At 45.6% G+C, this 16,826-nt stretch overlaps 1 protein-coding gene across 1 annotated transcript in view; it reads left to right on the top strand.

The window, feature by feature from the left end:
- MSH3 (mutS homolog 3) overlaps window positions 1-16,826 on the top strand; it is a 71,740-nt gene that overhangs the window by 40,774 nt on the left and 14,140 nt on the right. The window contains exons 13-17 of the mRNA XM_081318402.1: window positions 8,671-8,803; window positions 9,276-9,463; window positions 10,750-10,918; window positions 12,952-13,016; window positions 13,837-13,953. Coding sequence (XP_081174528.1) covers window positions 8,671-8,803; window positions 9,276-9,463; window positions 10,750-10,918; window positions 12,952-13,016; window positions 13,837-13,953 — 672 coding nt within the window. The remainder of the gene's footprint in view (window positions 1-8,670; window positions 8,804-9,275; window positions 9,464-10,749; window positions 10,919-12,951; window positions 13,017-13,836; window positions 13,954-16,826) is intronic.

The following is a 16,826-nucleotide window of genomic DNA, read 5'->3' on the forward strand; positions in this document are numbered from 1 at the left end:
CAACAATCTGGGTCCTCATTTTACCTACCTCGGAAGGATGGAAGTCTGAGTCAACCTTGAGCCTGGTGGGATACAAACCTGCACTAATTGCAGGCAGCTGGTGTTACTTAAGGAGGCATTAGCCCACTGCTCCACCAAGGCTTTTTATTCCCCAAAGATGTCTATCATAAAAATATAGAGTTGATTTGATTGTTCTTAAGTCTCTGCACAGATCAGTACCTACAAAATACTATTCACAAATGTATTTTTAATGGCATTTGTTGTGTTCAGTGGATATTTATATTTTTGCACCTAGTCTTACTTTGTCACTGTGTCTGGTTTGAAATCACATTAATGCGTTCAGTTGAATAAAGAAATGTGTAAATTGTCGAGCCCTTCGGGTTCGACAAACTTGCCGGGAGGGGGATTCGGCTCGCAGCCCTCGGCAACAGCAGCGGCCACGCCCACGCTCAGCGTTGAATTAGCACAGCGCTCCTCCTGTTGGGCTTTGATTCCTGCCTGCCTCCATGGCTGAAGGGACCCAGGGTGGGGTGCCTGTGGCAGGAGAGGAGGGGCCCGCTGGGGTTGCTGTGCCTCCTGAGGGGGGGGACTTGGCAGAGGTCCCACCTGTGGTTCGGCCTAAGGTCCGGGACCTTGGACCAGCGCCAAAGGAAGCTGAGGCCTCGGAACCAGCTGCTCAGGAGAAGCCTGGGGATTGGTGGCTCAGCCCTGTTTTGAGTCGGCCAGTGGCTGGACAGAACCAACCGTCCAGAGGGAAGGGGTCCCTCTGGGAGTGGAGAGAGCGTCGTGCCACCGACGAAGGAGGAGAGGAGTGGAGCTACACCACGGCTCCTGGCAGCTACACGATGGACATCCTGAGGGACCATTTTGGAGAACCTCAGCCGTGGACCCCTAGTGACAGCGACCTGGAGACCGGTAGATGGGCACAAACCAGGGCCGACCAGGAGCGCAGAAGCCAAACCCGGTTCCGCTTGGCGAGTCCCCGCTTCCGGGCCCCGCAGGCTCCTGGTACCCCGCAGGTCCCGGGCCTTTCGCTGCCGGGACCGGCGGCTGCTCCTGACTTGGGCCCCCCAGGACCTGGTAGAACAAGACTGGGGGGTGCTGTACCCGCAGGAATACTGGGTTGGCAACAACCAGGGGTTGCACGGGCTGGGAGGCCCGGCAGGTCCTTGGGGAGGGCCTGCGGGCTGGGGCCCACCACCGTTGCCTGTAACCTTTGATGGCAACCCCGATCGTTTGGCCCTGTTTCTTGGACAAGCCATCCACCATCTGGACCAGTATGGTCCTTTGTATACATCCCAGTGGGGGATGGTGATGGCCATCACTACGGCATTGCAAGGGGAGGCGGCGGCTTGGGTGGCGAACCTCTACGGCGACCGTGCCCGTGAATTGGGGGACGTCGGCCTTTTCCTCGAAGCTCTGCGAATACGCTTCGAGGATGTGACACGCACGCATCGAGCGGAGGCTGAGATCGTTGGCCTGCGGCAGAACGGCCGTCCAGCGACAGTTTATGTGCAGGACTTCCGTGAAGTGGCCGGCAGGCTCAGTTCCTGGCCAGAAAGGATGCTGGTTCACCAATTCCGGGCCGGTCTGGATGATCACCTCCTCCGGGCTTGTATCGTCCGTGGAATTCCTTCCAGGCTTCAAGACTGGCTGCGGGTCGCGGTTGAGCTGGATGTGGCCTTACGGAGTTGTCAACGTCGTGTACGGCCTGTAGGAGACTCCTGTCAGGTCCCGCCAAGGGCACAGGGCCAGGTGCAGAAGCTGTCGCCTTCGTCGCTGGGTCCTACTGCCCAGCCCCCGCGATCCGTTTTGCGGTGCTTCAGGTGCGATCAACCAGGGCACCGCGTGGCCGCCTGCCCAATACCTGCGTCCCGGATGGTCGCGGCAGCAACCCCAGCAAGGGGCACAACCCCCGGGCGCTTTGCAGAGCGTTCCCGGGCTTCTCGGCAGGCCGTGGAGTTAACACCAGGAGGAGACGGCCAAACGGAAGGGGACAGTGGCGTCGATGTAGACGTGGAGTTGTACGGGCATGGGGGGAGACCAGAGGAGGACCCCATGGTAAGTGCCTCGGTTAGCCCATTTGCAGTTCCGGTTACGTTAACAAACCCCGCCACGGGGGAGGTGGTGGTGGTTAAGGCTTTGATTGATTCGGGCAGCACGAGGTGTCTAATCAGCCGGAAGGTGGTGGCTAAACTGGGTGTTAGGGTGGTACGGCTAAGGAATCCAATACGGTTCCAGCAGGTGGATGGGTCCCTTCTGGGGGGGGTACCTATCACCCATGTCACAGAACTCGTGCGGCTGGATATGGGGGAGCACTGGGAACGGTTACGGTTCATCGTGGTGCCCTCCATGACGGAGGAGGTGATTCTGGGGCTAACATGGCTGGATAGGTGGGGCCCGACCATCTGGTGGGAGGGGGGTTGTCGACACCTCCGCCTAGGGGTTGGGCCACAGCCCCCTGATCATGAGCAGCTAGGGCCGTCTGGCCCGCCAGGGAAGCTGGAGGAGAGGTGCAGGGCTGGGGCAGAAGTACACGTACCACCAGAGTACGCCGAATTCCTCGAAGTGTTCAGCGAGCAGGAATGCGACCTCCTGCCTCCTCATCGACCGACGGACTGCGCGATCGAGCTGGAGCCGGGGGTCAAACTTCCCAAGCCCCGGATGTATGCCATGACCCCACGGGAGATGACAGAACTCCGGAACTACATTGACAAGAACCTCGCACGGGGGTTCATACAACCAGCTCGCTCGCGGATGGCAGCACCAGTTCTTTTCAGGGAAAAGAAGGACGGGGGCCTGCGGCTTTGTGTGGACTACCGGGGGGTCAACGCAGTATGTGTTGAACATTTGTACCCGCTACCCCTAATGAAAGACATGTTGTCCCACTTGGCTAAGGGGAGGGTGTTTACCCGCTTGGACTTACGCGAAGCCTATTATCGGGTGCGAATCAAGAGAGGCGACGAGTGGAAAACAGCGTTCAACTGCCCGTTGGGCAGCTACCAATTTTGCGTAATGCCTTTCGGTCTCCAGGGGGCCCCTGCCGTTTTCATGCAACTAATAAATCAAGTGTTGCATGAGCATTTATACAGGGGGGTGCTCGTGTATCTGGACGACATCCTTATTTATACGGAGACTATGGACCAACACGTTGCCCTTGTGCGCCAAGTTCTGCGGAAACTCCTAGAAGCACGATTGTACGTGAAATTGTCAAAATGTGAATTTCACGCGTCTCGACTGGACTACTTAGGCTATCGGGTCTCGGCAGCCGGGATTGCAATGGATCCAAAGAAAGTGGAGGCTATACTGCAGTGGCAAGCCCCGGGGACCAGACGGCAGCTACAGAGCTTCCTGGGGTTTGCCAATTTTTACCGCCAATTTATACCATCATTTGCTGCAGTGGCTCTTCCATTAACAGACTTGCTAAAAACCAAGAAGTTGGCGGTGAAACCACGGCCTGGGTTGCGGGTATCGTGGACCGTAGACTGTCAACGGGCCTTCGAGTCCTTAAAAGGTCTGTTCACCCGAGAGCCCATACTCCTGCACCCTGACCCAGCAGCGCCATACGTCGTGCAAGTAGATGCTAGCGACGTGGCAGTTGGAGCTGTCCTTTTGCAGCACAACAGTAAAGGTGCGTTGCAACCCTGTGCTTACGCGTCTAAAAAGCTATCAACCACCGAACGCGCCTGGGCTATCTGGGAGAAGGAGGCCTACGCCGTTCGGTGGGCGTTGGAGACGTGGCGGCATCTTCTAGAGGGGGCAGAAAAGCCCTTCGAAGTATGGACGGACCATAGGAATCTAGAAGCCCTGCAATCCCCACGTAAGTTGGCCCCTAAGCATGTACGGTGGGCCTTGTACTTCAGGCGGTTTAGGTTTACCCTGAAATACGTCCCAGGGGGGAAGAATTTCCTGGCGGATGCCCTCTCTCGGCTTCCGCAGTATGACAACCAGCGGGAGGAGGTGGTGCAAGCTCTTATCCCTCCTCTCGGCCCAGAGAAGGTACAGGCCGTACAGAACGGGGTTGCGGATGAACTGGTACCGCAGCTGAAAAAGGCCCTGGAGGGAGATGGCTGGTTACGGCAGCACTCGCGGCTCCTGACACGACGGGACGACCTGGCCTGGTATGGGAGTAAGATATACGTGCCAGAAACCCTGCGAAACACTGTGCTTTATAGGTGTCATGATGCCAAGCAGGCCGGCCACCTCGGGTTCCTGAAAACACTGCACCTCGCTAGACGTCAGTTCTGGTGGCCCGGGATGAGGCGGCAGGTCAAAGAGTATGTCCAGCGCTGCCGCACCTGTGCCATGGCGAAAACCCAGCCCGGAAAGCCGGCAGGGCTGTTACAGACGGTGGCGGACCCCTACCGGCCATGGCAGGACATCGGGATGGATTTCATCGTAGACCTACCAGAGAGTCGGGGATACACCGTCATCTGGACCATAGTTGACCTGTTTTCCAAGCAGGTCCATTTTGTGCCGTTAAGGGGCTTACCCTCGGCCCGGCGTCTGGCCTGGCTTTTTATAACCCACGTGTACCGTTTACACGGGGCGCCTAGACGTATTATCTCGGACCGAGGGGTACAATTTACCGCCAGGTTCTGGCGTGAATTCCTCCAGTTCATCGGGTCATCCCAGGGACTAAGCTCGGGGTATCATCCCTGCACAAACGGCGCGGCAGAACGGGCCAACGCGGCAGTGGAGCAATACCTACGCAGCTATGTCTCGTACCAGCAGGCAGACTGGGCTGACCTATTGGCGTTTGCAGAAATCGCACACAACAACGCTGTGCACAGCAGTACTGGTCTCCCACCGTACACAGTGGTGTCTGGCTACGATTTCCCTCCTGTTCCCGAGTGTGACCAGGGGTTGGCCTCCTCTTGTCAACCCCAGGAGTGGATGCTACAAGTCAGAAAAGCATGGGCGGCGACCAAACAGGCTCTAAACAAGCAAGCCAGTATTGTAAAAGCCCAAGCGGATAAGAAGCGCCAACCGTTCTACACCCCAGGGGTTGGGGACTGGGTGTACTTATCCACAAAATACCTGAGGTTACAAATACCTAGTAAAAAGCTGGGCCCTAAGTACATAGGCCCCTTCCAGGTAACCCACATCATCAATCCGGTCACGGTGCGCCTTCGGCTGCCTAAATTTCTAGGCAAAGTGCATCCCGTGTTCCACGGCAGCTTGCTGAAACCAGCCCCTGTTCCTGTTCGGGGGGAGCCAGTCGGGCCGGGGCCTGTGGGTGATGGGCAATATGAGGTACAAGAAGTCTTAGACTCCAGGATGCGGAGAGGGCGACTGCAGTACCTGGTGCTGTGGAAAGGATACCCAATAACTGAGGCATCCTGGGTGGCGGAGTCAAACGTTCAGGCCCCTAGATTGGTTAAGGCGTTCCACCAGAAGCACCCTGGTAAACCCTCGGGAGGGGGTCGAGGGGAAACTGCTGCTCTCCTTAGTGCTTGTCTGACTTCTCTACCTTGCCTTTCAGGAGGAGCCTTGGTAGGAGGGGCCGACTGTCGAGCCCTTCGGGTTCGACAAACTTGCCGGGAGGGGGATTCGGCTCGCAGCCCTCGGCAACAGCAGCGGCCACGCCCACGCTCGTCAGCTGTCCGGCGGGCGAGCTGCCGTTCGTCGCCGAAAGCCCAGCCGCCCCCAAGCCCCCCAGCTGACCGGCGGGCGAGCAGCCGATCGTCGCCGAAAGCCCAGCCGCTCCCAAACTCACCAGCTGGCGGGGGGGGAAGCAGCCGCACGCCGCCGAAGGCCCAGCCGCTCCCAAGCTCCTCAGCTGTCCGGCGGGCGAGCAGCCGTGCGACGCCAAGAGCCCAGCCGCGCCCACACCTTCCAGCTGTCCGGCGGGCGAGCGCCGGACCCACGGGCGTGCCGCAATCTGGGAGGTGGCTGAGGGCGGTCGTGAGTGGCTGCAGGATGGCTACGCCGGGGCAGCCAGCAGGGAGACGGCCCGCGCCGGCACAGTCAGCTGCCAGGCGGGCAGGCACTGAGGGGCGGCCAGGGATGCCCGCTGATACTCGTGCAGCTCGGTCAGCTGAGCGACGGTCCAAAACAGCCACGGACGGCCGCGGAAGCAGCATAACACTTTCTAGAGCTGACGACGGCCTGGCGGTTGTGACTATGGGCGATGGCCTTACGGACCCGGTGGCTGTTACTGCAGACACGCCGGCAGCGACGCGGGGTGCTGAACAGCTGCACCCGGACCTTGGGGGCTGCCAGGGGGTCATGGGGGTGGCGCGGGGAGATGCATTGGTGGAGGGGAGCACGCTCAGGTTGTTAGGAGGGGGGTGGGCTTGTACTTACCTTCACGCTGGGAAGCACGGTGCCGGTGGAGGGAGCTGGGCGTGGGTTGAAGGAGTAGGGGGGTGGAGTATTTACGCAGGCCAGGCGGATGCTGGTCTGCACGGGGGAGGGGTGGAGTCTAGGGGTGGGGCTGCTACCTAGTTACAGATTCAGAATAAAAGGTGCGTTGAGAGCGTGTGGCTCTCAACGCTGACTTTGTTAAGGTATAGAGATCCTGCTATTAAAGGTACTCTTTCCAGTCATCCGTACTTCGTCGTGGTTTTTCCTGTGGGCTTGTCGATCCGGCGAAGACGAGGAGTTGACATAAATAATTTAAACTAAATATCACAATTCTATATAATTCAGTTTTATATTAAATGCAGTTTTTTAACATAAATTTTAACAAATATGTAGGATAATACCAAATAAAATGAAAATAATGTCATTCGAATTGCTACCGTCTGATAATATTTGTGATAGTCTATTTGACCTAGAACTATCGTAGAACTGAAGTAAAAAGCATTTTAAAAATGCTTTTTATATTGATGTGTTTCTTCTGTAAGTAAGCCGAAGATAATCCTCTATAATTTTATAGTGTATTATTCTTGAGATAGTATTTCAAAACATGATTCTGTGAGAGGTAGAAAAAATAGGTCACTTGATATCAGATTGTGTCTGTTGACCCTTTCCCTCCTACTCTCCCTTTTTAATACTGAAGATTACTGCAGGCACAGTGTTTGCCATGTTGGTATTACATTATTGGAACTGTGTATCATAGCCATATGTGAAAATGATTAAAGTGCAGATTAACCTTACAGCAGAGGAGCACAGCCTTTAGACTCTGTCATAATATGTTATTACAGTATAATTCCAACTGGTATACTATATTCTAAATTACATAATGAAATCTGCATGTTTCTGCCAATACCTATGTAATGAGTTACTGATAAAACAACAGGAAATGCCTTTTATCAAATCAAGTTGATTTACTAGTGTAAATTTAGATAGAGATTAGTTCATCTCCTAGCTAGGTTAAGGAAACAACTTTGTGCCGTCCTAATTAGGTGATTGGTACAGGCAGCAATGAGGTTGAAGGGGGTGACAACAGAAGTAATAGGGGCACTCAAACCCCTTAATGTTGACTTAATCTTTGAGAAGAAATGGAGGTAGTGACAGATTTTATTTTCCTGGGCTCCAAGATCACTGCAGATGGGGACTGTAGCCAAGAAATTAAAAGACGCTTGCTCCTGGGGAGGAAAGCCATGGCAAATCTAGACAGCACACTAAAAAGCAGAGACATCACCCTGTCAACAAAAGTGCGTATAGTCAAGCCTATGGTCTTCCCAGTTGCAATGTATGGCAGTGAAAGCTGGACCATAAGAAAGGCTGAGCGCCAAAGAATTGAAGCCTTTGAACTATGGTGCTGGAGAAGACTCCTGTGAGTCCCTTGGACTGCAAGGCGATCAAACCGGTCAGTCCTAGAGGAGATCAACCCTGACTGCTCTTTAGAAGGCCAGATCCTGAAGCTAAAACTCAAATACTTTGGCCATCTAATGAGAAGGAAGGACTCACTGGAGAAGAGCCTAATGCTGGGAAAGATTGAGGGCAATAGAAGAAGGGGACGACAGAGAATGAGGTGGCTGGATGGAGTCACTGAAGCAGTAGGCGTGAGCTTAAATGGACTCCAGAAGATGGTAGAGGACAGGAAGGCCTGGAGGAACATTGTCCATAGGGTCGCGATGGGTCGGACACGACTTCGCAACTAACAACAACAACAAATCTTTGAGAAACCACATTTCTCTCTTCACAAATAGAAGTAATGAGGTAAGATTGAGGCATGAGAGGAAGAAATAAGGAAATTCAGGAGCTAGAGATTATTAGGAGATATCAGTAGATTTTTTTCCATTAGTGTAAAGTGATAATTTTGAAATAATTTGGTTGGAAAAAAACCTAAATAATGGATTTGAGAACTACTCTAGTTGCTACCAACAGCAGTAGAAACAAGGCAGGTTTGCCTTTCTCTCCTTGGGAGTCTCTTGGTCTGCAGTTTCCACTTAGCAAAAAATTCAGAATCCTGCTTGTTTGGTAATAACAATAAAAACTTAATGATTTTGTGTATGTTTGTGGTATAGAGGACTAACTGATCAGATCAAAGTTTATCTTGGACACAGGGAGAACCCTGATGTCCTATTTATGGAATTGCTTGCAAAGGTAGTTTGATTAATTTCATATTATCCTTTTAGCATCAAAATAAGAGAGTCTGCTTCTTTCAGGCATGTTATAATCTATCCATAGATCATTATTATTCTTGTTTAGAGTAATTATTGAAAATGCAGAAAAGGAGTAAAATTTTATTTATCTAATTTATCCTTTATTTTACAGTGAAATTAATTCCCGACTTGATGCAGTGTCTGAGATTTTCTTCTCAGAATCAAGTGTTCTTGGTCAAATCATATCTCTGTTGTGTAAGGTTCCAGATGTTGAGAGAGGAATTTGTAGTATTTATCATAAAAAGGTAAGACTACAGATAATTTAAAAAAGACATTTGTATTATAAGTAAATCAAGGCAACGTATCCTGAAAGGTGTTTTATACATTGTGAGGCAGAAAATAATTGAAAATGTCTAAGCTTTTAACAATGGCAATTTTAAACTCTTAAAACTGTCCATGTTCCTTATACACTATCTTCTTAAAATTCATTGACTATTTTAAGGTATGTATTGGTACTTAATATTACAATTTAAAACTAAATCAATTCTCTACCTACCATAACAGTTGAAATCAGGATGCATATATTTCAGTGTATATCCAAAATTAAGGAGAGAATAAAACAAACTTTGTTTAAATATTATCAATGTATTAGAACTTATACAACAGATTTTTGTGCCATCTTAAAGAACTTCATTTGTTAGATTAGGAAGTTTTGCAAGACTATTGGAACCTCAAGACTGATCATTTTAAGTGATATTTATTTTTGGTGTTTTACAGTGTTCTGTTCAAGAATTCTACATGGTAGTAAGCACACTCTCTAACTTGGAAACAGCAGTCAAAGCACTGGTTCCAGCTATACAAGTTCAAGTGCAGGCATCCTTGCTGCATAAACACCTCTTGGAAATTCCTGAATTGCTTAGTTCAACAAAAAAATATTTAAGTAAACTTAATGAAGAAGCAGCAAAGTAAATAAATTAAGCATATAATTTGTTACTGGGTGGGTACTGTATAGGTATGCAGTGACTTCTTTTTTTAACTGAGTAGTGATTATAACAAAAGTTTGGTTCTCTTCATCTTTCCCAACTTTTCTCAAATTGTAATGCAATTCATTCACACATATACATGATCCAACATAGATACATAGATATTTTTTATTTTTTAAAAAATCATACACTACATTAGTTTTTTAGAATTCCCATTACATTCTGTAAGACTATTTCAGCCTAGTTCAGTGTTCCATATCTGGTTAGAGTTTGGATGTGGTCCATTTTGGATGCACCACGCCTTTTTTGGCCTTTTCAAAAATGAAAGGACTTCTGTCACATACTAATTCTGCAGCCGTGCTTGTTTGGCTAAGATCAATTATTGTGTAGAAATATGATATTTGACAATAATGTCTGAAAATCAGATAAAATTTGTTTCTTTCTTTTCTCTTTAGTTTATTTCTCTCCACACACCCAAAGAGTTGGACTAACCGTGCAGAAGTTCTTTTGAAGAAATGCTTTTTTCTGGATCCTATAAATTTTCTTCCTACAATTAAATTATAGTGCCTTAGATCAAACTGTAAAAGAAGGAAAAAAAATTACTGGTTTTACTCCTCTTATATCCTCTTCTCTCCCCCCTCCTTCTTTTATGTTCTCTCTTCTCTCCCCTGTCTTCCTCCTTTTCCTCCTCTTTTCTCTCCCCCTTCTCCTTTTGTATCCTCTCTTCTCTGCCCCCTCCTTCTTTTATATCCTCTCTTCTCTTCCCCTCCTCCTCCTTTTATATCTTCTCCTCTCTCCCCCCTCCTCCTTTTTTCTTCTGGGTGCACTGGAAGCGCCAATCAACAATCAGCTGGAGCTGCACAGGCCAATCCTGGGCTCTTGGCAGATCCTGGCAACACTGTTGCTCCAGCTGAATCTCTGCCTAAAGACTGCCAGCTACCCCCCAGGCCGTCAGAAGCACTGATCAGCTGTAGCCGTGTGCGCCGATCCTGAGCTCTCATCAAAGCCCTAGCAACACCACAGCTCCAGCTGACTCCCTAGGCCTGTCTGGTGCTGTCACTGCTTCAACTCATCCACTTTTATACTTTTACAGTGCTTTTCAGCCCTGCCAGGTGCCGAAGTACCACCAGTGGTACACGTACCACGGATTGAAAAGCCCTGCCCTATATCATATTAATATTATTTATTTGTATTTGCTCATTTTGTTAGTGTTAAACAAATTTCTGTGTTTAGTATTGAATTAAAAGTTAATTTGAATTTTCTTTTAGAATTGGGGACAAAACTGAACTATTCACAGATCTTGATGATTTTCCTTTAATAAGGAAGAGAAAGGATGAGATTCAGACGGTACTCTGTCAAATCCAGAATCATATTCAGGATGTACGAAAAATACTAAATTCCTCCTCTGTGGACTACGTATCAGTATCAGGGCAAGAGGTAATATATATATTGACAATGTTATGCTGTATGTTTGTCTATGCAACGTTAAATGAATTTTACCAACCATGTAGTTCTCATTATGTTTTTACAACAACAGTTTTGCTGTCCTTCACTGAATAGATTGGAGCTAAACAGTTTACCATTTAATTGGGAATTTGGAATACAAATTCCACAATCCCTTATCATTGACCTTTTGGCTTACGCCAACAGGATTTAGGAGTTAGCATTAGTTGTTTTAAAACTAATAACATTTAAAGAAAAAATGTGTTTTGTATGTAAATTTACTAACAATGTACCAGAAGCTATATTATAAAAATAAATCTTTGGGGAAATTTTATTAAAAGCCTCAACTATCATAAGTTACAGAATGTCAACATCTGTTTGTAAGTGCACCTTTGCCAGCAATTGAATGTTAGTTAAAGTAATTATAAGAACTATATAAAGTTAAGCATTGGGTAATTTATGGTAAAAGGTAAAGGTTCCCCCACACGTGCGTGCTAGTCGTTTCCAACTCTAGGGGCCGGTGCTCATCTCCATTTCAAAGCCGAAGAGCCAGCGCTTGTCCGAGGACGTCTCCGTGGTCATGTGGCCGGCATGACTAGACGCCAAAGGCGCATGGAGCGCTGTTACCTTCCCACCGTAGTGGTCCCTATTTTTCTACCTGCATTTTTACGTGCTTTCGAACCACTAGGTTGGCAGAAGCTTGGACGAGTAACAGGCGCTCACTCTGTTACGCGGCACTCGGGATTCGACCCGCCAAACTGCCGACCTTCTGATCGACAAGCTCAGCATCCTAACCCACTGAGCCACCGCATCCCTGTAATTTATGGTACAGGGTCACAAAAGAGAACAATATAATAGGAAATGTTATAAGAATGCTTTATCTAGGACTCTGTTTAACTTGGGATAATTAAAATTATGATAATAGAGAAATGTTTTGAGGTTCATTTCAGCTATATAAGAGATAAGGAAATGATATATTTGGCAAAGAGGCATGGGATTTAGAGCTGAAATCTTTGCAGAATACTGTACAAAGTAATATATTTTCAATTTTCTAAGATCTCATTATTTAATAGCAAATTGACGTATTTGAGAACCTAGAAATTGATGAGAGCATAGGAACGTGAATTTCACATCAATTCATTATCTTAGTATTATAATTTTATGTTTAAGAAAGGATCTTTATTTAATTGTGAACATTTATGAGCATGAAAATAGAGGGTCAATTTTATGAGCCCATTTTTTCAGTATCTGTACAAATGTACAGATTATGAGGAACAAAAATGGATGATTTTGTAGAACATGATGACATTCTAGAAGACTTAAAAACTTCTTAAACTTAATTTAACTGAAGAAGACCATTCTTCAGTTCAGGTCACAAAGCAGTTTTTAGATGAATTTTAATAAAATCTTCCAAACATTGTTTCACATTGGAAGTGTGGAATTGAAGAGTAATATGACTAGAGTAATCTGCTTTCATCTGGATTCCTGATAGCTTTAAATTGTTCTTTCTATCTCTTGAATTTGGTACGTAGGCTTTTGTTATTACTGTCATATACGTTTTCAAGGATTATTTATAACCATAATGGCAATGTTGTTATTTTTTTTGGTTAAACAAAAGCTTCATTTTCAAACCAGTCCTTTCTACCAGATTCCAAATTTGTGTCTCAATCTTAGGAGATGACATGAGGCAAATAGCTAGAATCTGAAAACGTGTATACATTGCTTTATGATCTGGTATAAGTTTGGTGATTAGTTACATTCTTTAACTGAAATTGTTTTTCTGAAATAAATTTATAGCCTTGATAGTACTAGAAATTTGAACTGATATTCCTGCTTATCTTAAAGTTGCTTTACTATTCCTTCTGTTGCTGTAGTCTCTTCTTTATACACTAACATTTTGAGATAGAATTATGTCATAAAATTCATCATTGATAACTATGAAGAACTTGTGCTACCCATTCAAGTGCTACAAAATTTTGTTCTAAAACAATATTAATCATTTGATATTTTATTGTTTGGTGTTTCAGTTTCAGATTGAAGTTAAAAATTCAGTTACATCTTTTGTACCACTAGATTGGATTAAAGTTAGCAGGTATGTAGTTTAATATAAATCCTAACAAAATTGCCATTTATTGTGTTAATTACTTCAGTGATGCTCATATATTGATGTTTCTGATGATAGAACTTGCATTATAAAGTGCTGAAATAAATATATGAGTATCATTTTTTACAATATCACTTTTGATGTGCCCCTAGCAACAAAATAGACCATACAATTTTCTTGGCAACATTTTTGGAAGTGGTTTGTTATTGTCTTCTTCCTAAGACTGAGAGAGAATGACTGGTGTAAAGTTACCCATTTGGCTTTATGCTTAAGATAGGACTAAAATTTATGGCCTCCTGGTTTCTAGCTCAGTTCCTTTAACCACTGTGCCAAATTGAATGACATCAGTATTACAGATAAGGATTTGGGGCAATATTAGAAGAATTATGGAAACTTATTGGAAGATGTAATTTTTTCATTCAGTCTCACACTTTCCAAACTACACCTGGTAATAGGGCATTAGGAAGTAGTGGTGGTTACCAGTGGTGGTAGGAACACTTGAGGCTGTGACTCCAACAGATCCCAGGAACAACATCAGAGCTCTTTGTCCAGAAGAGTACATTGCTAGGAGCAGCTCCCAGACCTATGGTAGAGAAGCCGAGATTTAGGAAGACACAAACCACCCATAGGAGTGAGAAGGGTATGTGTATATGTGCACACACACACAAACACACAGAGAGAAACAGACACATAATAATGAACTTTCAGAAATACTAATCCTAAGAAGATACTGACCTAATTTTAATTTCATGCACTGAAAAATGTATTGATTAATCATGTTTATATCCTGTTTGATTCTTTCTTCAAGCACAAAGGTTGTGAGTCGTTTTCACACTCCTTTTATTGTAGAAAATTACAGAAAGCTAAATCAACTACGTGAGCAACTGGTCCTTGACTGCAATTCTGCATGGCTATGTTTTTTAGAGTAAGTTTACATTTTTGTTATTGTAACAAGTAGGCTTTGGAATAGAAACAGATTATGATAACTGATATATCAAAAGTTAATGGATATTGTGTAATTTAGCCAAAAATATTTCTTGCATTTTTAATGGGAATATACCTTATTTTTCGGACCATAAGACGCACTTTTTTCCCCCAAAAGTGTGTGGGGGGGAAACGAGGGTTTTATGGTCCGAAGGTGATCTGTATGGCCAGCCCCAACCTCCGCAAGTGGAAAGCAAGGGAGATTTCCAGGAGCACGAATTGGCACGTGCTGAGAAATGCCGATCTCGCGCTCCTGCAATCTCCCTTGCTCGGTTTCAGCTTCCCTTGCTACAAGAGAAAGCAGGCTGAAACGGAGCGAGGGAGATTGCAGGAGTGCGAGATCGGCCGATTCGCATTTCTGGCAATCTCCCTCGCTCCGTTTCAGTTTGCTTTCTGGAAGAGAAAGTAGGGCCGCCTCTGCGGGTACTGCTCTAACATGGAGAGGGAAGGACAAAGAGGGAGGGAAGGAAGGAAGGAAGGAAAGACAGAAGGGACAATGGGACAGGGAGAGAGAGAGAGGGAGAGAGAGAGAAGGAGAGAGAAATTAAATTAGTAACGTGATTGTTAAGTGAATCTGGTTTCCCCACTAACTTTGCTTCTCAGAAGGTTGCAAAAGGTGATCACATGACCCTGGAACAATGTGACCATCATAAATATGAATCGATTGCCAAGCATCCGAATGTAAATCACATGACCCTGGGGATGCTGCAATGGTCATAAGTGTGAAAATGGTCATAAGTCACTTTTTTCAGTGCCATCGTAACTTTGAACAGTCATTAAGTGAATCATTGTAAGTCAAGGACTACCTGTATCATTTTTTTTCCTTTTGGGGGGGAGGTGTCAGGTTTTTGACACCTTGCTGGGCGACTGGTGGTACTTGGACATTGCCTTGTCCTAAAAGTGGTACAATGGATGAAAAGGTTGAAAAGCCCTGTTTTAGTATACCGGTACTATTTGGTTCAGAATATTTTTTTTTCTTGTTTTCCTGCTCTAAAAACTGGGTGCGTCTTATGGTCAGGTGCGTCTTATGATCCGAAAAATACGGTACTTAAAATTCACAAACAGTATTTTAAAGGAGTTTTGATATTTTTGAGGACTTAGATTACTGATAAGCAACATGGTGCTCATTGGCACTTACTGTATGTGCATCATAATATACTTTTTGGTGCTTATTAAGATCCATGATTTTCTCAGATAAAATATTTTCTTAAATTCATAACATACATAGGGCTGTGGCATTCTGCAAAACAAAGATCCAGTATCTTACATCATATTTATTTGCAACATACCTTTGGCCCCAGGGGCAGAAAGCATTGATATAGACAAAGTTCATCTTTTGGGGGAATTTTCTGTCTTGTGATGCTCATCATTGCAGCCATTTTGTAATATACAAATCTTTTGGCATGGCAGTAATTTTGTGAATATGTCTACCAAATACTTTCATAATTTCAAATATGTCCCCAGTTCAAAATATTTGTCCACAGATAGCTTAATTTATTATTTTGGTGACTCACAGCAGCTCACAGAGAACATCAGAAATGTAGATGATCTGTAATTTGTCTGACTAAGTAGCAGGACATACCATAGTTGTACCAAAGTATTCTAGGTGATATCATAAGCTAAACATTACACAAGGGTTGTCAAATCTGTTCTGCAAATCTTGCTGTAAGTCCAGATGAAACTGTTTTTCTTTACTACTTTGGTGCCATCTTACGGTTGTCTGGATTTTTTTCAGCCTAGATCAGCTACCCCTAATTAACCGCACAATAAAATCCTTGAGAGCTTTTTAAAAATTATGGTCAAATCTAACAAACAAAACATAATTTAGAAATATAACAGTATTAATACAATCATAAAATATATAAATATGTTTATATATGCATTACCATAAAATTCTTGGAGAGCTGAAAATTCTATACAGCTACCCCTCGCTTAATGTCTCATAACCAAAGTTACGGCTGTTGTAATTTCCTCGGGTTCACATGATTGTAATCCAGGTGCTTGGCAACTTGTTCACACTTATGTTGCTAAGTGCCCTGTGATCATGTGATCATCATTTGCAATCTTCCTTGCTGGCTTATCCAGAAAGTCATAAGGAAGCAGGCAGGGAAGCTTGCAAGCTGCTTCCGGTTGCTGACATGACTTCCTCTGGTTTCTGGCCAAAAAAGGCCCATTCCCAAATCCATGCAAGAACTTAGTATAGAGCAGTTGCTGCACAGGGTATTTGCAGTCAGCTCTCAGAAATGAGAGGCAGTTCTCTTGTCTTAAGGGACTGGCTGCAAACACCGCATGCTTTAATCACTCTGTCCCAAAATCCTGCTTGTATTTCAGTGAAGACCTTTTTCAGTCAGCCTCTTTGAGAGCAACAAGGTTATCGGCCTGAGGTGGCACAGAGTCCCTCCAGCAGGCAGATTTTTGAAAGCAAAGGGGCTGCCCACTAGAGGGATTCATCCCAGTATGGGGACAAGCACTTCTGGCAGGCAGATCTTTCTCCCATCCCCTTAACAACCCTGGTGATTGCTTAAAGACTGCAACCAGGATTGTGATCATTGAGTGAAGCAATCACGTCTCGCTTAATGACTGCTTCACTTAATGATTGAAAATTAAGTCTCAATTACTGTCAAAAGTAAAGAACTACCTGTATCAACAGTTTTACTATTATTTTCATAATACTCCTTCATGATGGATCATGTGTCTCTTCTGATCACATTGCCGTACCCAGGCAGCTTTTGACAGACAAAAAAAATCCCTTTGAAAACATTCCCTCACAAAATTTCTAACCTCTTTGTATCATCTCTCAGTCTTTCATTATAA

Source organism: Vipera berus, assembly GCF_964194415.1.
Source record: "Vipera berus genome assembly, chromosome: 2".
Lineage (NCBI taxonomy): Eukaryota > Metazoa > Chordata > Lepidosauria > Squamata > Viperidae > Vipera > Vipera berus.